This window comes from Berghia stephanieae, chromosome 1 (assembly GCF_034508935.2).
Source record: "Berghia stephanieae isolate SIO BIC M18660-M18661 chromosome 1, UCSD_Bste_1.3, whole genome shotgun sequence".
NCBI lineage: Eukaryota > Metazoa > Mollusca > Gastropoda > Nudibranchia > Aeolidiidae > Berghia > Berghia stephanieae.
Window position 1 is genome coordinate 94,844,017 of NC_088360.1, and position 22,054 is coordinate 94,866,070.

The 22,054-nt window shown below is 36.3% G+C and overlaps 1 protein-coding gene across 5 annotated transcripts in view; it reads right to left on the reverse strand.

Moving 5' to 3' along the window:
• LOC144962418 (uncharacterized) overlaps window positions 1-22,054 on the reverse strand; it is a 386,454-nt gene that overhangs the window by 165,003 nt on the left and 199,397 nt on the right. For all 5 annotated transcript variants that reach the window (XM_078895354.1, XM_078895358.1, XM_078895355.1 and 2 more), the window contains exon 7: window positions 7,641-7,900. In XM_078895354.1, the coding sequence (XP_078751480.1) occupies window positions 7,641-7,900 (260 nt within the window). The remainder of the gene's footprint in view (window positions 1-7,640; window positions 7,901-22,054) is intronic.

The window sequence follows — 22,054 nt, forward strand, 5'->3', positions numbered from 1 at the left end:
GGGAGGTGTTTGGAGTGTAAAGTGTGACCACCAAGAACGATCTTTATTCCTTCACAATTCTGAAAAATAATTTATTGGATTGTGTGATTGGATGGAGTTTCGGAGATAATATTTCATCAATCTTTGGAAATCTTATACCGTGACATTGAAGGAGAAATAAAATACAAACTAAAAAAACCCCCAAAAAACAGGCCAGAATTTAAGAAAGCCATTTATATAAAATGTGTGAGTTTGAAAAATATGTTGAAATTTTAACATTAAAATAACCCACCTCAATGCTGATATTGCAAACGGATGTATAAAAGTATTAAAATTGTAGGAAAAATCTGGAATGTTAATTGTTCACGTGTATAAAAAAAGGGAAACTTATGCTCTTTGCCATAAAACTTTTGGCCAGTAATATGGCATCTGAGATATTCATTCTCTGTTGAGGAATGCTAATTTGTTTTTCTTCTTCTTTCTTTTTGTTGTTTTTTTTTTTTGTTTTTTTGTTTATTGTTTTGTCTCACTTTCTGCGCTGTTATATTTTGTTTCTTTGTTTGGTATTTTAATGTCTTGTTCATATTATGTCTCTGAATCAAGAATTCCATTCCAGATGGTTATCTCACTCTACAAATTTAGCCCTGGAATAATTTTATACAAACATTATTTGCCTCTGACAATTTCATATTCTGTCATATTCCACAACAGCAGCATTCATTAGAATCACAAACTAGTTATCTGGGTTGCCCCTATCCACAAACAGCATTAGGAGCAAATACTAGTTATCTGGGTCTCTTTCACCAGCCTAAACCCTTTTGTTTGCGTACAAGGCCATAGACAACACCTGAAGATTACCAGCACGTGCCTCTTGTAGTCAATGTCAAATATGGCTGAGATGTGTCATGGAAGAACAAGCAAACTTCCTTTCATTGCGGTAGTTTTAGATCATTTTTTTCAAAATGACAGTCGAGTGTTAGAATATCAATCAATGTATGGAACAGTCTCCTCAAAATTACTCATTAATAATGCATTAAAATATCATATTTGGATTGAGTCATTCGTAACATTATAGGAAAAAGAGATAAATGTTTATGAGGTGGCGGGTAAAAAGGGAGAAGTGATACGATTACATATACAGGATTTAAACTTGGCACTGATGTCCATGTCGTGTCTTGCGGAGAGCTAGAAATTCACAACGACTTTACAGTTAAAATTACACGGTGACCCCCCCCCCCCCCCCCCCCCCATTCTCTCGAAATCTTAAGTCGTAGAATAATTTGATAAGATAATTTGTACAGGCAAGCCCGAAAACCTTTTAAAATGTAAACTCCCAGATGTTTAGGGATTTTCAGAAAAAATAAACCTCTGTATTAACACATTCCAGTAATCTAATTTCTTAATATCAAGTTTACAATAATAATTTGTGACGTCAGATGATCAAAAGTTAATTTTCACTAAAATTAGATTGTTAAAAATCTTTATCATAAAGTATTTTTGAAAATGTCTTTTATTCAGATATGACCAAATCAGAATCTTTTGAGGGGCAGAATGAAAGATTTTTTACATTCTTGCAATTCGGAATTCGAACTTAATTCCCAACGCGTACTCAAAGGCTCGTGCAGCGTTTGGAAACATAGCCGTCCGGAATTCCAAAAAGCAAGAGTGTAAGAATCGTATAATTTTCTGAGAGAAATAATTTAGTGGAAGCTAATCACCTCTATGGCGGTCCAAAATCGATAACAGATCTGAGTGACGTCAACCCTATTTCTTCAAAGAACTGCGCTATCCCTCCCTCCCCCATTTCTCTCTCTCTCTCTCTCTCTCTCTCTCTCTCTCTCTCTCTCTCTCTCTCTCTCTCTCTCTCTTTCTCTCTCTCTCTATCTATCTATCTATCTATCTATATATCTCTCTCTCTCTCTCTCTCTCTCTCTCTCTCTCTCTCTCTCTCTCTCTCTCTCTCCCTCTCTTTCTCTCTCTCTCTCTCCCCCTCTCTTTCTCTCCCTCCCTCCCTCCACTGTTGACCTGGCTGGATGTATCAAGGATGAGCAAGACTTGTACTGTGTACATATCGTCCCCTTCCTCTTGCAAGCACGTGTAAAGAGTGCTCACGACGAACACCAGATCCCGTGTTTGCTGTACATGACATTCCTGACTCATACAGGTTTGGTCTTGGGACTATCGAATTCAAATCTTTTTACTCTGCCAATCGTTTTGCATTCTAAGAAAGAGTACCCTTTCTTTTTCTTTCTTTTTTTTTTATAGCTTTATATTTTGAGTCATAAGTCAGTCTTTCGCCTTATCCGTCCCTACGACATTTTCACTCCATCCATCTCTCCATCCATTCATCAATCTATTTACACATTTACATATCACTTCTCTCTCTCTCTCTCTCTCTCTCTCTATATCTCTCTCTCTCTCTATATATATATATATATATATATATATATATATATATATATATATATCCACACATACAGACACACACACACACACACACACACACAAATAGACACATCTACCCTACACCAAAAAAATGAGAGTTACACTGCCAGAAAAATAGACACGAACAACATCATTCACATCCATAATTATCAGTCACACAAAAACATGTTTATTTACACCCAAAGCTAACTCACCTCAACATCCATCTCACCTCTCACAAATTTCTCCTAACTTTAAGACTTGAGACAAAACAACGGGGAACCCCCCCCCCCCCCCCCAATAAAAAAACAAAAAACAAAAAACAAAAAAACAACGAAGTCTGAAGCCATCAATAAACGACCGAATGATTTCAAAATGTCCGACGTCGAAATTACGACAATAAATCAATCTCTAAATGATCCAACGGAAATATACATACAAACTATATCAAAATAACGCCGACCATGCAGCATTTTATACCTTACACTGACAAAATGCGTTACTTACATTTTGAGTCATAAGAAAACGTATACTTTCTATTTCAGAGGTCATGCTAAGCTGCTAGAAGCAATAATAAACAATAATATATCACTCATAATCCAAACAGAATCTGATTTTGATATTGGCTGAAAAAGGGTTTTGAGCCCGAAACGTTCAGTGTTTGGTATTTTGTTTTTTTTTTCGCAGCTGTTGTATTCATTTTGTTTTTGTTTTATTACTTTCTGCTACCATAGAGAATGTATCCATAAAGTTGTTTGGTTTCAGTTGAATTGTTAAATTTGGAATATTCAGAAGTACCGGATTTGTTAATCTATTGTCATGGGTCATTGTGGGGAGGGGAGGGGATGAAGAGATATGATATGATACGGAGTTATAAACACAGTCACAATAAAATGACCCTCAAGTTATGAAACAGTTTAGAACCTAAGACTTCTACGATTTCTTGGATTTTAGAATTTTTCACAAGTTTGGAGTCATTTTCCATGATTTCATTTTCTTGAGACAGCATGGGTGATTCCTGTTGACATCAGACACCGTGTTTGATAGACTTTCTATATTCATTCAAGGAATGCCTAGGCAACGGAAGGGCGTAATTTAATTTCTTTTCTTAATGAAGTGAAACTAATCTGGCGAAATGTTTAAAAAACCCGTTTTGTTATTGTACGCCAGTTTGCTTATCTCACTGGATCACATACAAAACATCCATGGTGCGTGTTCTCCACTCATTTCAAATGCCCACGATACAATCATTTTCGATCACTTTTTATTTAGTTTCTGGGCGCCATAAATCAAGATGGCGCCATATTAAACACTTGTCATAAAATCTTGTCTAGGCCCTGCAAGACACTCACTGGTGGAAATGGCCGGCATTTAATGTATCAAAACCCCATGGGATAGAATGAGTTCGTAGATATATCATAACCCTTTAAAGGCGAGATTTCATGCTTATACTTACAGCAGAGGACATGTTTAATATTTATCTGCTGTATATCTCGTTTTTAAGTCAATGTATTAATGTTGGGTTTATATGTTGTTGTTGTTGTTGTTAGCTGAAGAAGGAGGGTTTTAAGCCCGAAACGTTCCGTGTTTGGCAGATTTTTAAAAGCTGTAACTGTAGTTTTCTTTATGATTTTACGATTGGTTGACACGAATTATTATGTGACAAATCGTCTCAAAACGGTAACATATCAGAATGTTTCAGGTGATTAAAAAAAAGATTATACAGAAAGAATTATGAGACTTGAATGACGTTCGTATGTTGTTTTTTGTTTTTGTTTTTTAAAGCATAAATATTGTTTCTTTACAGTGCGCGAGGCTATAATTTCACAATTCTGATCATGTTTACTTGAAATTCGCCTTTCGGCGTCTGGTTCATCGCGACTTAATACCATTTCGAGACTATGGTCACACAATATTATTACCATTCTCATCAGGGAAGCAGCGGCAGTAACAGAGATAGAGCTCGGACTTCAACAACTGCACAGATTCAACGTATATAGGCAGCCTCATTGAAAGACGGACTCAACGGAGCCAGAGAGTCTCATCGTTGTAACGGCTGTTTTGGTAAAAATGATGTTAAGATGATATCATGTCAGATCGAATACCGGTCAAGTAGGGATAACATCATAAATGAATTCGTTGTGTCAAAATATAAAAGCGTTTTCTCCTCCCACATAAAATATATCATAATCATTACTAGAAAATATATAAATAAGATAAATGGATATATAAACAAACACGCGAACAAAATGGTAGAGAATACGACATAAACTCGTGAATAGAATCAATAAGATACGTTTTTAGAGAAAGAACGAGATTATCTCGTAACCCCCCCCCCCACCCCTTTCCCACCCCTCGTTATTCTCCCACATAAAAGTTTTAAAGAAGAAGAAGTATACAAGAGACTTTGTCAATAGGTCGTTTTTTTTGTAACATTGGACACAAAATGACAATACTAATTTATATAGTCTTTTACAAAAGAAACTAGATAGTTTGCTTCCGCTAATAGTTCGATACTGGTTGGAACAAATACAATGACATATACATATTTGGAAACTAGACAAAACTAGTTTTCGTTTGGTGTATAAATTGTTGAATTTGTGTAAACTGTTGAAAAATTCCAAACATTTAAAACAAATCATTAAAAAAAACTGATTTTGCATAATCCAGCACAAAATTGAAAGCAGCACACATGACGCACTTCTTCAGTATTGTGTATGTCCAATGTTAGAATTGATGAATGCCACAACTCTTTGCCTTATTGATGATGTCGGCAAATGGACTGTTTCTGATGGTATATCATTCGAAAATGTTTAGCAAGTCGAATTGTTCATCGAATTTTGTACAGCTTTCTTGTTTATTTTATTAGCTTTCCTTTAATAAAATCCCATATATCAATGTTATGTTCAATGGGATTCATGTCAGGTGACACAGCTGGTCACGGGTTCATCACCCTTACACTTGAATCGTTTAAGATTTTTATAAATACTAGATATGCGATCGTTTTGACAACTTCGTCAACTTTCCTATGTATCAAAATTTCAACAAGAAAAACCAAATAAACAAATAAATAAATAAATAAATACATTTAAAAACTTTTTAAAGCAAGAAGAAAAATGAAGAAAAGAAAATAGTGATTTAAGTTCCTAACCCCTCACCCACCCAAAACACTGTCTCTTGATGGTTAGGACTGATCACCCCCCCCCCCCCCACCCCCACCCTTTTTTTTTCTTCTTCCACAACATCTTCTTCCTAATTTCTTACTCAATCTGTATAATTCAAGATTGTATCCCAGACTATTTTTACAACGCTAACTAAATACGAGCATCGCGTTCTCCGCCGACAGGGGCAATCTCCAGAGACAGGCATCCCCTCGGTTTCATTTCTCACTTCCTGCCTGCCTTGTCTACGGAACTGTCCGGAATTGGGGATATAAGTCACCCGAACTCAACTTCATTTGTCATCTTTTGGAGCAGACATACGATGAGTTTACTGCTTTATTTTATTATATCTTATCTGTTTTAGTCGTCTAAAGATGCGTCCTGTTTACAAATCAAACACACGAGAGGAGGAAATAAGAAACAAAAATAATAATAATAATAATAATAATAATAATAATAATAATAATAATAATAATAATAATAATAATAATAATAATAATAATAATAATAATAATAATAATAATAATAATAATAATAATAAAGCAAATGGCTGAGACATTATGGCCGATTGATTCGGGGAATTTGAAATATCGAGGTCATCCTCTCTCTCTCTCTCTCTCTCTCTCTCTCTGTGTGTGTGTGTGTGTGTGTGTGTGTGTGTGTGTGTTTAAAAATAAAGAAATGAAAAGATCAAGATTGAGTACATTCCCCCATAATTCTGTATTCAGTTCTTCGCGATAAGATTTCGAAAATGTAACAGTGAAAGTGAAAATTGTCCACACTGTTGAATTATACAAGTAGGATGCAGAAAACGCGATTATGACCTCTCTGAATCATTCGATCTAAACTAAAAGATTTATTAGGGACTTTATAATTGCTATAATTAATTATTTGATTGGTATGATATTTCTTAGGCCACTCTGTTGACTTGATTGTGAAGCGTTGCAACCAGTGCAGCATTTTGAAATCCTCTACTTTGAGTCTACTTTGACACTTCCCCATGTGAAATAAGTGTTTTAGCATGAGCAAATAGCCCCCATCCCGAGGAACATCACTACTAATGTTCACAACAGCTGATTCCCTGAGCAAGGACTGAATCAGTTCCGATTTCATGCCACTCACAGCATTTTTATGATTTCTCCTTTCAATGTTTGCAGAAATTTTGTTCTCCCGCCAAATTTTTCAAGCACCAAGGCGACATTCATCGGATTTATCTTCAATTTGAAGTAGAGTTATAGTGAGAAATCAAAATGTAGTGGAAGGAATGTTAGTCAATGAATTAATTTTTGAAAAAAAAATAAATGTTTGAGAAAGTTGGACTGTGAGAATTTGGAATATTTTGAAATTTACCGGATTGGTTAATGTATCGATTTGGGTCATTGTGGGGAAGGGAAGGGGGGGGGGGGGTAATTGGCCGGAAGACGGATAATACAGAGTCATACAAGAGCTGCGCCCGAAAAAAAGAATACTGGAAACAGACAATAGAGATCTTATATATCACCAGACAGGAAATGGATAGGTCGGTTTATCAGTCAGGAAAACAAGAGTAAATTTGAAATAATATAAGCCTCGCAAACGTCTGAGTTTGAAACGCGTTAAAGAAGTCGTAAGTGTAAACATCACATAGTGGTATGGTATATACACAATAACATAGACCACATCCATACACAAAAACGCAAACACACAAACATCATTCACTCACACACAGTTTGAAAACTACCTTTCCTTTTAAATAAACACAATCATCAACGAAATATTATAATATGGTAACGGTAATGTTTGGTTTAACCCACACACAAGTACCCATCAATTAGTGTGCTGAATGTCGTAAAATTGAGCAGCACCGTATTTTTTTAAAATTCTTGATCTGTGATACACAATTATATCTGGTTACCATTTTAGTGTGTTGCGTCAACACCAAGTTTTAATAAGGAGACAATTAATTTCTATGACATTCAGTTCACTAACCGATAGACACGCATGTGTGGGTTAACCCATTACTTACGGACAAGTTGTCCTTGCTTAAGGATAATAATCGATCATGTTAAATTTGAGACAGATGGACCAAAGACTTACCTGGCAAAGAAAGACACAGCGGCTGAGGGGACAGGGGGTGGGGATCCAGGACTGGATGAAGTCATTGAAGGCACGTGGTAAGGTGAGTAGGCGTGGACAGAGGCGTCATAAGCGTGTCCTTGCCAACCGTTGTCATGGTGATGAGATGCTGCTGTTGCTTGTCTTGAAGGCGTAATTACTCCAGGGGCGTCACACAGTGACGGAGGGGGCGTGGGCATGTTATGGTACGGATGGTGATGGGGGAGGCGTCCGGTGATAATCTGGAGAAAAGAGTTGTCAAACAAAGAAAAACATATGTATTTTCTTTCAAAAAATCAATTTCAGTTGAGACGGCATGTTTGTTTATCAGAAGTGGTTATTCCATATTACAAAAAAAGTTTTCCAAAAGTTACTTGGACGCAATTTTTGTGTGTTGCTAGGTTCGACCGCTTTTGTTTAGAGACCTTTCATCTTTTTTAGATTAAAAGAGATTTACCTGAAACACTGACATTGTGAACTGTAACTGATCCAATCTTGGTCAGATATTTTCAAAATGCTGGGGAAAGAGAATACTGCACTTGCTGGATTCTATCGCGCTCTCGAGGAGAAGCCAAAATTGGTGCTAGAATCCGAACGTACCGAAATCCGATGCATATGAGAGGAACAGACTTATTATAATATAGATAATATTCAGGCATCCAGCTCCAGCGTGTCGTATTGCAGATGGAGCTGGAATTCGGCGTATATGAAACCAACCAGTACGAGTTTCCAAAAATTATGAGATAGCGATACTGCCCTTATCTTATATGCGCTATAAATGGACTATTCCACAAATTTTCGAAACTTGAATGTTCACTGTATTTCATCATATCTCTAGAGTCGATTTTCACCATCGTTTGGTCAAAACTCTGAAGTATACATTGGAGCTTTGCGCACCACGATCATCACAAGTCTGATCCGCCCAAAAATAAATACAACACGGTGCACAAAGCTCGAATGTAGACTTCAGAGTTTTGATCCGCCGATCGTGAAAATCGGGACTTCAGAGGTTTGATCCGCCGACCATTGATATCATGTGAGTCACAGTCTCCTATCGGTAATATGTCGGGATGTGCTGGGTACATGAATTTGAATTTATAAACACAAACCTGAAACTTGTGATTGATTTCTTTATTTACGGTGGTGAACAAATATTATAGCATTTCAAAGTTCGTATTTCTTCTCGTTCTAACTTTACAGTACATTCATTTTTTCAGGGTCAGATTCAATCCGGCAAAATAGCGTTTTGAGAATTTTAAGTCAGAATATTCTAGTTTTCAAAACCAGCAATAAATTAGCTCACTGCATTAGACTTACAATTCCATTCATTGTCACTTATCAAATTCACAAACATCCCAACTCCAAAATCGAAAGAGGAAGAAATAAGAAAGCAATTAAAATAATGGGCGGAGAATAATCCATTTTTCGCGCTTCTTGGATGGTGGCATGTTTTATCCCATTTCTGTCTTAAAGGCAAATCAAATATCGATTTGAAATGTTATGAAATTTATAAATGATATTTTGATTAATTATCAATAATGAAGTTTGCAAATAAATGAATAAAGCGCCAGTATAATTAAAATTCAGTTTTTGCCCCCCCCCCCCCTCCCCTCTCCAATAGAAGTGGACAGCACCAACTTTCCGCAATTAATTTTGTTTTATAAAAATAAACCAATCTACGCTGAAATATGTCCATTTTAGTAAAACCATCAGATGGTATTCTATTTATGATATTTGTTTATATATAATACTCACAACATCCGCCGGATATAACATACCAACAACAAAACTATGTGTAACTTTGAACGTTTATAGTCTGATTTATAAGTGAGATCTAATCACCGAAATGGCTGTCTAGAAACAATAACAAAGAGCTGAATGACGTCAATTTCGTTCCTTCTGAAGCTTAGTCGGTATCCGTACATGGTAATCATTCTATATGGTAAATCAACGAAACTATCAACGACTTATTATTATCGATAACCACGACGCTGTCGATAACACTAGGCGCCATAGGACCACTCACTGCTCCTCATCAGTTAACCAGTTAACTGCCGTACTTCAGAAATACAAGGTCCCAGGTTTGAGAGTTTTTGCCACGATGAGGGTCATTTAAATCGATCGAGTTTCGTGGCCAAATTGTTTAAGACGCGTCGTTCTATCTGGAGTACGGTAGTTAACTGGTTTCAAAACGCATGGCATCCCATCTTATAAAACTCACCAACACGGTAACTTATAAGGGATTTTGAAGTTCCGTCAATTAATCAATCGAAGCGCTGGTCAAAACGACATTCTTTTTTTTTATCGGTGGTTAATGGAATCTGCTGATCAAATACGCTAGGCATTCGACTCGACTCTAAAGAAAAAAACAAAATCCATGTTGCGTTGCATATTTTTTCTGGCTTCCGTTTGTCTATTAAAAGGTGCTTAATTGGGTATAGCTGACTCAAATATTGAAGAGAATAAAATATTTCTATTTCACTTTTATCCATCGTTTATAAATTTTGACACTATAAAACCTTTTCTCCCGTTTTCCGGATTCTACAGATCAAATTCTCATTTTTAAAAGGTTGGATTAAGAACGATCTTAAGAACAACAAAACCTTTCGTAATAAGAATTTGCTCATATTTCTCTCCTCCTTCTCGGTCCTCCTCTCCTTCCTCCTCCTCCTCCTACTCCTCCTCCACATCCTCCTCTTCTTCCTCCTCCTCCTCCTCCTCCTCCACCGCCACCACCACCTCACTTCCTTGTGCTCTTATTCTCCATCATAATATTATGAATAGCGTTGTTCACTATATAGTCATCGGCTAATTGGTAGCTCATCACTCAAATTTTACTGAATACATGGCAATGGTGCAAAACTCATATAATATATACTAACACACACAAAACACACACATATATATATATATATATATATATATATATATATATATATATATATATATATATATATATATATATATTGCGCTTTATCGTTAGTGTGAGTGATAGGACAAGGGGGGGGGGGGGGCGCACATATCTTACATTTCTTTTGGTCAACCAATCATTAAGCTCCAATAAAACTCTTCCACTGTCTGATTGGCTGTCAGAACAGACATACGACGACAAAGCAAACATGAATACTTGGTCACGTGATGTTTGAAAAGAGTTAGAATAATATGAATAATTGAATGGTCAGCAAACACGGTGAGGAATCTGTATTTGCAGACGGACATGGTGGGCAGAAATGATTAATATTACAAAGACCTCCTCCTTTGGGCAATAGGAAAAAGTGAGTTATAGCAGAATCGAATTAAGGTTTAGAAGAGTGAGCGCTGTGCACGCTGTGCAAATAACTGACCAGGCTTGTACACCCTACCAAGAGCCTACACATTTTATGCGAAGAGTCGAGTCAAAACGCTATGTAAATTTCCTTATAAGATTTTGACTTTCTTCTCTTTAAATACTTCATGGATGACTCACATACGTAATTACATTGTCCATAGTTTCTTGTGGATGAAATCTCTTGTGTGATGTGGTCTAATGGTATTTGGATCGGAAGGTATAGGGTTCGTATCCTGCTCTGGGGCTTCGCATAATCGAGTCCTTGAAAACGGCTCTTTACTCATATTTTCTCACTGTTTTCAGGAGTTAAATGGGTAGTACCTGGCCGTAAAATAGGTTGTCTTTGTCGGGTGAAAAAAATTGTAAAAGGACCTAACAGGCGCTATGTCTCGTCCTCCGTGTTAAGTTTTGCTGTTGGCTGGGGACCTCTTGTAAAGCGCTTTGAGTACGTTTAGTGGATATTGCGCTGTACAAATACTTGAATTCTTTTTTTTTTAACTTTTAAACCTTTGTTTGTTTGTTTGTATTTGGGGGGGGGCGGGGGGTTCGTTTGTTTTTGTTAGTTTTTTTTTTTTTTTTGTTGTTGTTGTTATTGTTTTTGTTTTTGTTTTTAAGGAGCAAAAAGTGTTAATAAATGACCAAGGCCACGATAAAGAGGACTGTTTGCAAATATAATAAATCTAATACGATGATTTTCGATTGCCACTTAAAAAGTTACCGTACGTACGTTGAGTTAGCTTACATTTTATGTATCTGTCTGGTTGGTACAAGCATAGTAACCGTAGGAACATGGAAAGAAATATGTACAAACAAATAGCCATAGCTGTCAATGTCCATCAAACGTCCATACCTACCAGCCTCACACCTCGCCATTACCTTCAAAACCTTGATATTGTTAGAGCTGCCTCGGACAGACAGTTAGTGGGTAGCCCATAGACAACGAGCGTTAAAAGAAGAAAAAAAACCTTGTACTCGGGATTATAATACAATGTAGCGTGTGGTTAAAATTTTTCTCTTTTTTTTTGCAAATCATGAGAGTGTAATATATTACTATTATTCTACCTACGCTTCTGATGCATTTGCCGCTGTTGCTGCTGCTACTCATGATGATAATATGACGATGATGATGATGATGATGATGATGATGTGATGGTGATGAATATTTTATTTACTTTTTATGAGAGTATACCACAACGTACCAAAAATCTACAGTTTTTAATTGAACATTGCTCAAATTTTATAATGCATTGGTTCCCTTTCTAACGTGATAAAAAGATTTGAGTGAGATTTTGAGTTGCTTAAGAAAGAGAAAGTCAAAAAGGAATTGCTCAGAGGAAGAGCACAAATTAATCCAAAAGCACTCTTCCATTTGCAAAACTGCAATAGTTTTACAGTCTCCATTCAATGACATGGTGTCCCGAGAGAAAGAGAGCCACTTGAATGATTTTAAGATACATCGTTCAGGTAGATGCGTTACGTTTGAAAGATAAAAAGTAAATCGTAATTCATAGACAAAAAGGACAGAGGAAAGCATATCTTTGGCCTCAATCAACCAACTCAAAATAAAAGAGGATATCCATTCTCTAGTCGAACCAAAACTAAACATTCATTTAAAGTCAGGTCCCGATATAGCGGTTTCTACTATATACGGTTATTGGATACGCCGAAACCCCAGATGGGATTTAGTTAAGAATTAACAAAGGCAGCAAGACGAACGGTCGGTTGACGGCAACGGATTAGTGGGGATGTAACTTGATGGGAGAAAATTGGTCGGGGGATGTAAAACAAGACACATGAAATCGTCAGCTCGTTTATTAAACAATTTCCAATTTGCCTGGGATGTACACTGGCGTGGGGCTTGCACAAGCTTGCAGATAATTTGTGGTAACTGCTGGTAATGTTTAAGTCAATAATAGCAGGCAGTATGCGTTTGTGAAAGACGATATAAACAAAAACAGTGGTGTGGGATAGATACATTGCCGGATTTTTTAAAAGAAGAGGAAATTGATAAACATAGACGTAAATATTTAGTTTTTAAGACGAATTCCAAGGTGACTTGAAACACAAAGTTTATAGAAACTATCAAACAAATAGATAAATAATAGAATAAAATAAAATTTTAAAAAATGCAAATTCGAACATTTAACAGCGCTATATCCACTAAAAGTGCACAAAGTGTTTTATACCCCCGTAGATACTGTTCAAATAAATATGGGCCTTACCACAGTTTCACGATACTCCATGTTCTTCACCATGTTTTATCTCCCCTAGCAGGTCATTCAGACCTTAATTGTGACTAAACGTCTCAAAGCGGTATTATGGGATGATGAACTGGGTTCATGAAATTGAATGCACTGCCACAACTATAAAACTTGGGCTTGGATTCAATTTGATACGACGGGGAATTAATGCACTTTCTTAGAGTGCAAAAAATTCAGACTTCTTTTTTTGTTTTCTTTCTTCCTTATCGTTCCAATTCTGAATGCACTTTCAGCCGAGATCTACAGGTGCCTAAATGCCTGAGAGAATGTATAGTAAAACAAAGGGAGTAAAAATGACTCCCATAAAAGATACAAAACAAAGTAAACGGCGTTTCGGCCCCAAAGGCTTTGTTGTGTATCTTTTATCAGAGTCGTTTTTACTCCCTTTATTTTACTATACGTTTTCATCCGATCGGTCAAAGCTTCCATTAACATAACGTACTGGTGCAGCTATTGTATAACACTCGCATTCGGATCGGAAGGTCATGGGTTCGTGTCCGCAGGAAGCGATGCATCGTAAAGTCCTTGGAAATGACTCTTTACTCCCGTTCACTCACGGTAACAGGGTTGTCTCTGTCGAAAACAAGAAATTGTACCGGCGTCATGTCTCGTCCAACATTTGAATTGTTGCTGTTGGCCAAGAGCCCTTTGTAAAGCCCTTTAAGCACGTTTAGTGGATATTGCGATATTGAAAATCTCATATTTTGTTTTGATAATGAGTCCTTTCAACAAAAATAGATATCTAACTTTTTGAAATCAGGTCTCCCCCCCCCCCCCCCCCCCCCCCCAACCCCGGACAATAATACCATTTTGAGACGATGATTCACAAATAGGAGAAGATAACTTTTGTTGTTTACCAGCCCCACAGCCAATTACCGTTACTACAACAGGAATATACAAGCATGTCATTTTCCTCTTCTTTAAACCGATTAACGTACATCCATTCATTCATTAGGAATGATTTAGCATGTAGTTTACAATTCTATTATTTCGTTTTCCTTTCTTGCCCCTTTTCTTGTCCATTTCGTTTCTCTTCCTGTTAATAAAGTCAATACATGTCTACAATTCTCTGAGAAATCACTTTATTAAAAAAATTTGGCCCTAGAACTTTTTCATTAAAAACCGATAAACCAATTAACTGGAAAAACGTACTTAAAAATTCGTCCAGAGAAGTCGTCCTTAAAATATCGACGTATTTAATTGATCCTCATCGAGGCAAAATCTCTCAAACCTGGGATCTCGCGAAGTCCCAGGTTTGAGAGTTTTTCTCTGGATAATCGTTCAATCCTTCGATATTTGAAGGAGAAGTTTTCTGGACAAATTTTTAAATACGCATTGTTTTATTTTGATAGTAACTGGTTAATCAAAATTACCGTTAACTTGACAAAATGCGCTATATGAATATTCATACGAATTATTGTTTACGTTATTAAAACAATATCTAGCAGCAAAATAAAACGAGAAAGAGTATTCGTTTTGTAACTTTACATAGCTCGCAGATATATGTCGTAGGTCAAACTGCCCTCAGGTCAATAACTTTCCAATTCCGGTCTCATAGAAGCAGAAAGGGCAGCAATGTCCCTCTGGGACCCTCAACCATTACTGAACCAATCAGCAAGAATTAACAGTTACATCAGATACCCGATGACCGAATTAAATTGTAAGATTCATGACTTATTTGTTGATTTATGAGCTCCGCTTAGAAATGGAAGAAGTTCTGACAGTCATATGATAATTTGAAAGTGTTGCAGAAGCCATTAGACTTTAATTAGCAAATGAAAGCAGGAAAGCAACTTAAATCAACACTTGCAAAATCGATAAAAGGTTAAAATTGCAAAAGAAAAGTTAATAAATAAACAAATAATAAATAAATAAATAACGCATTTACGGAGAATAAATCGAGGAAACCGCACGATTCATCGTTTAATCAACCAATTACCGGAAAGGTAAGAGGTAGAAATCCAACTACAATAAAAGCTAAGCGTGCAGTGACAGGGGATCGGAATCGAATAATCCTGTTTTCATGGTCACCATCAATCTTTTCAATACCTCCATCCAATCAATGAATCAATAAATAAACTAGACTATTATTAACATTCATTAAATTTACAAAATTGATCTTTTATATAGCGCAATATCCACTAAACGTGCTCAAAGCGCTTTACAAAACATAAAGAACGAGTCATGACGCCTGTTAGGCGATAATACCATTTTTTTCCGACAGAGACAACACTATTAACGGCCAGGTACTCATTTTACAGCTGAGTACGGAAGGAGAATGTGAGTAAAGAGTCTTTTCCAGGGAATCAACTATGCGCCGAGCGAGGCTCGAACCCAGGAACTGTAATCCGAAAACGAGTGCCATACCACAAGACAACATAGCCACACGATCATTATTAACATTCATTGAAGATCTGAAAAAAGTGTTTATACAAAACAAGTCAGCCTGCCTCTCCTGGGGATTGATCCACAAGACCTTCAAACGTGTTACCATTACACTACATAGTAGGTTACCCGATAGTTGGGACGATTTAATGCCTATTTTCTTCTTTATAAAAACTGTTATGGATATAGTATTTTGTAAGTTTTAAGGAGAAATTAGCTATTCCGCACTATACAACGGTTTTCAAAGGTTACTTAGTGACCATTTTTACCATTATTTTGAGAACGTTTTCCTGATAGCTCAGTTGGTAGAGCACTCTCTTCACACGTAAAAGGACTGAGATCGATCCAGAGGGCATCCGATATTTTTTTCCTGACCTCCCTGTCCAGTAGTGATTGGGGTAACTGGATCTGTTAATCCGCTTGTCCCCAATATCGTTCTAATAGTAGATAATGTGATATTTTCACATCAATACATACAAAAGTAATATTTGCGATAGATCAAAGTCACAGTGCTATAACATAAATCAAACTCGTCCAACTTGATTCAAGCATAAGTCCAAAGGGGGTTTATCTGTAAGGGGGAGGGTGGGGGGGGGGGGGGGGGGGGGGCTAAGATGGTTTTTCTATAGAAAGTTTTCGCCAAGCGTTATAATTATTGCAACTGAGTCAGTATTATCGGGGATATAAAAGGATTACCAATATTTTCTTTTAAACTTGTTCTTTCCAGTTCGCTTAACTGAATCAATACATGACTAATACCCGAGCCTCATCAGAATCAGACGATTCTAGCGATCTATGCGTAGGATACAATAATGATTATAATATATCATAAAAGACACGACATATATCCACGGTAACAGCAATGATAATTTATACGAGGAGTGACCACTTCTGTAACCCCACCATCCCAGAATTCCCTGATGACTTCAGAAACCCCTCCACCCCTACCCCACTCCCATCCCCTTCTCCTTGCTAATAAACATACATAGCCTCGAAACAGAAGCTCGATATCTGACGAGGTGTAAATCTTTCATACATATATTTGCAAATGAAGTGATCGGAGACGAGAAACGAGTGAAATGTCACTGGTTGTTGTATGTATACTGAGCGATGATCTTGACGACTTTGCTAACCCTTTGACCCCATCCCAGCATCCCTAATCGATGCAACAAGCGGAAGTACCGAAACAACTTTCGATATCGATGACATTTTGTTATAGATCAAGTTACGAGTGCCATTAATTCCTTGCCAGTATCCCAGCAAGATAATATTATGGGGGAGGAGGATATGAATACCGTTCCAGAATATGCGATCGGTCGAGTCTAAGTATACAATAACTGACCGGGAAATACGGCAGGGGTCTATTACAATATGGCGCATTATAGTTGTTTTTCGCGAATGAATTCAGCAAAATTTTAGTTTTATAAATTCCAAGGGATAAACAGAAAACGCTGCCTTTTAAATAATTGGTACGATATAAACTAAATAAGCCTCTAACAACTGCTATCCAGAAAACAATTCGAATGTCCATCTCTAAAAGGAAAGGATGGATGTGTGTAAAAAAAATACATTTCATGAAGGCATCATGGTTGTGTAGATAGAGAGGTTCGAACGGGGGAGAACCTAGTCTTATTGTCAAAGCTAACGTAACGTGCAGACAAAATAAGCCCCAGCCTTCTGATGACTCATATCAGTATTTTAATTACACACATAATGATACAACTTTGGTGAATTGATACCCGTATGTACAGTAATTATTCTATAAATATCGATATTTTCCTTACTACTTCCCAAATAAAGATGAAATCTACCCTACTCTCATAAAAAATGTTTTTCCCCATTTCAGCCTGAAAACTTTTACTTCATAACACATCGACTAAATTATAATCCTCAACTTGTTTGACAAATCCTTATATCCGGGACTTTTATCTCGGGTTTAATACATTTTTCGACAATTCAGGGATTATTTTATTTGATCCAGATCATATGATAAATTATGTTCTGGATATAATGTAAAAAAAAGGCGTTTTGTCACGATATGGGGTAGCCGAATCAGTAACCATTGTAAGAATGACCGCTAAAGGACCACTAAAGAACAGCTCTGAACAAACGTTGTTGATGGTGTTTGAAGAAAATAAAAGAAGAAAGAAAGAAGCGAAGAGTCTTATACTACGATGTGTATTATCTACTCACGGGTGTTGTGGAGTGTTGTCGGGACATAAAAAAATGTCTGAGTCACTGAAACCCATAAAACATGAATATTATTGTCTGCGGGAGACGTGATTCGATACTTTCTCAGTATGAGTACGGGTACATGGTATAAGAGTAACGTTTGGTTAACCCACATATCGTGCCCATCACTTAGTGTTTTAAATGTCGTAAGACTGACTGACTCTTTTTTTCATTAAAAATAATAAAATTCTTGGTATGTTCTACTTCTATTAACTTGAAATTATTAGCCAGGTTGAATTGTGTGACACACACAGAATTTCAATTTTAAAAAAAAAGGTAGTTTCTCAAATTCACCGCAATCAGAAAGCTACTGTTAGGCTTCTGTGGGTTAACCAAATATGTCTTTCACCACATGGAGAATGATATTGTCTGCCGGAGATATGGTGAGATAATTAGTATAGGTAAGAGGGACAAAAGTCTTATTATCATCGTTATGATGTTTGATACGAGTACTCCTGAAAAACAGGATTAATGTGAGTAATTAATCTGTCGCGGAGACGAAAGAAGGGGCGTGTGAGTGGGAAGGGACCTTCAAAAAATAAGGAAACTGGAATTTATGAAATACGAAAATAGTTATGTGATGTTGGAATTCTAGTTGTTGATGTTATAAAATAAATGACTATTATATAAAAGATGATGAATTTGATCGAAACGCTGAACATTTTTATTAGTCTCATGCGTACATTTTCGTTTCTTGACGACGAAGACGACGATGTGATTATTATTATTATCATCATTTATTATTATCATTTATTATTATTATTATTATCATTATTATTATTATTATTATTATTATTATTGTTATTATTATTATTATTATTATTATTATTATTATTATTATTATTATTATTATTATTATTATTATTATTATTATTATTATTATTATTGTATAATTCTTCTTCGTCTTATTCTTCTTCTTCTTCTTCTTCTTCTTCTTCTTCTTCTTCTTTTTATTATTATTATTATTATTATTATTATTATTATTATTATTATTATTATTATTATTATTATTGTTATTATTATTATTATCACCACTATTTATTGACGGCGCATTATGGCGGCGGGGGTAATAACGAGGCGATGATGGTATTGATCATCATTATTTTAAAAAAAATTTTTTCCTTCTCCACAACATGTAAAGAACGTCCGTGGGAGGATAGACACTTAATGAATGACTGACTAATCCTTGGTTTATTTATCATGCAGATTAGCGTCTGATGTGGGTTGGTCTGATTCAATAGCTTCATGGCAATGGCACTAAAAAATTCGATAGTAGCAACTTCTAGGGGGGGGGGGATAAAAAAAGCCTAAATAAAAAAAATAAAAAAAATAAAACAACAACAAAGAATAAAACAAACAAACAAAAAATAAAAGCTTTGACCAACAAAACAAAACAAATAAACCCAGTTATAAATTACGACGACTGATGGACGAGGAAATGGCCTTATCTAACGGGGAACCAGGACATTTTGTTATGACGAATGAATATTCATTAGGTGATTGCTTCGCTCGTCTTTTTAAAGATTCGTTGTTTTGTTCGGGATGGCTGCTGCTGCTGCTGCTGTTGTTGTTGTTGCTGCTGCTCTTTATCCCCGACGTTAGCTTTGACGACTTGCTTGTTTTGTGTCTGTTTAAACTAACTAGTTTTGTACTTGTCGTTATCTTTGTAATCTATTTAGTTTTATACTTACCATATATAATATAATAACGATGTAATATTAATGATATGTGGGAAGGAATATTGCATATATAACGGGTTGTTTGGAGAACGGGTCATCAGTCTTATTGGGTCAAATAAGTTCATTGATGTAAACAAAGAAGGGTAAAATCCGATGAGAACTTAAATGATAAGTATTATCCCCCCCCCCTCTCTCTCTCTCTCTCTCTCTCTCTCTCTCTCTCTCCTTCTCTCTCTCTATCTATCTATATATGCATCTATCTATCTCTTTCTTTTTTTTCTTCCCCCCCCCCCACCCCCAATAAAAAAGAAAATAGGACAGTTTTTTTTAAAAAAAGACTATCATTGGAATAAGTGCAAAAGCTCAATTATTATTATTATTATTATTATTATCATCATCATCATCATCATCATCATCATCATCATCATCATCATCATCATGATCATCATCATCATCATCATCATCATTGTCGTCGTCGTCATCATCATCATCATCATCATCATCATCATCATCATCATCATCATCATCATCATCATCATCGTTGTCATCATCACGCCATCATCGTCGTCATCACAGCATCATTATCATTATGAAATCGGGATTATATTGATCTCCAATAACATCAAACTTATCATTCGCTAAAAGTACGCCGAAAAAACAAATAATATATTATATCACTGCATCATTATAATCCTACACATTTTACAATCTAGAGTAACTCACATAGCACAATAGTGTCAAGGAGAAGGCGTTGTTTGCAAATAGAAATAATGAAAAAACCACACGGGACAGCGGGAGGTGATTATGATCTGCAACGTCAGGATTGATAGAATGAAAATATGGAAACTGTTATTTTAGCTAAGGTTACGGCGAAAAGACCTTGAAGTTTAACACTTGTTTTAAATAGAAAATATGATTTGATGGTATCCCTACAGATATATATATATATATATATATATATATATATATATATATATATATATATATATATATATATATATATATCCATCCATCCATCCATCCATCCATCCATCTAATCTATCTATCTATCTATCTATCTATCTATCTATCTATCTATCTATCTATCTATCTATCTATCTATCTCTCTCTCTCTCTCTCTCTCTATATATATATATATATATATCATCAAGGATTAAGCTTAATAGATAGATAGATAGATAGATAGATAGACAGATGGATGGATGGATGGATGGATGGATGGATGGATGGATAGATAGACGGATAGGTGAATAAACAGACAAACATATAGATAGACATCTATGTTTTTTAGTTCTAATTTGATACCAAGAGTGCTCAACATCTTGGTAATACCAATTTATTAAGAAAAGTGAGTGGAGCAGGCACTCATGTTGATAATAACAGAAAATGAAGTCAGTTGAAAAGAGCCAGACGACAATAGATAATAAAACTTTCGCAGGGATGGGGGCTCGAACCCACGACCTTACAGATACGACAACTCCGCCTGGCCGTGAGAGGGACGCGATGCAGTCGACGCTGTAAGGTCGTATATGCAAGGTCGTGGGTTCGAGCCCCCATCGCTGCGAAAGTTTTATTATCTATTGTCTCCTGGCTCTTTTCTACTCACTTCATTTTCTGTTATTATCAACGTGGATTGCATTGCGTCCCTCTCACGGCCAGGCGGAGTTGTATCTATAAGGTTGTGGGTTCGAGCCCCCACCGCCAAGAAAATGTTATTCTCTGTTGTCTTCTGACACTTTTCTATATTCGAGATGAAGGGAGTAGAAAAGTGCCAGAAGACAATAGAGAATAAACATTTTTTCGCGGCGATGATGGGGTTTGAACCCGCGACCTTATTGGTACAACAACTCCGCCTGGCCGGCGAGAGCGTGACTCTACCGTATGAGCTATCCACGAACCCAAAAAAAAATCGTATCAAACTCAGGTCATTCATTACTAGAGCCCCCTCTCACCGACTACTGGAGATCGCGGGTCCAACACACAACCACCGCGAAGTTAGTTGGCCAGCAATTAAGCTTAATAGCCAATATTCTCAACACAAACATATAACATAGAAACAATTTTGACATTGAGTATGCTCCGGTATATGGGGTGAATTTTTAATTCAGAGAAGTGAGCGCACGCACTTATGTTGCTAACAACAAGAGATAAAGTGAGTAGAAAAGTGCCAGAAGACAATAGAGAATAACATTTTTTTTACATTTGGAGGTCCACAATTTGGGGCTGGTCCACATGTATAGAAAATAGCTATACATTTAATATTGTTGCTCTAACCTATCGTCTCATGAAGGTCTGAATAGAATGAATGAAGTTGACGTCACTCGGCTCTTTGTTATTGTTTTAGACAGTTGGGTCATAATATCGCACTAATTCCCCTCCGCCATATAATAAATCTAAATAATATTTAAGGTTACACGTTGGTCTATTGAAACAATCAAACTGAAAGGGGGGAAGGGTTGACCTGATGAATTTACTTATAGATAGAATGCGCTTGGCCAAGGAGTTCACAAC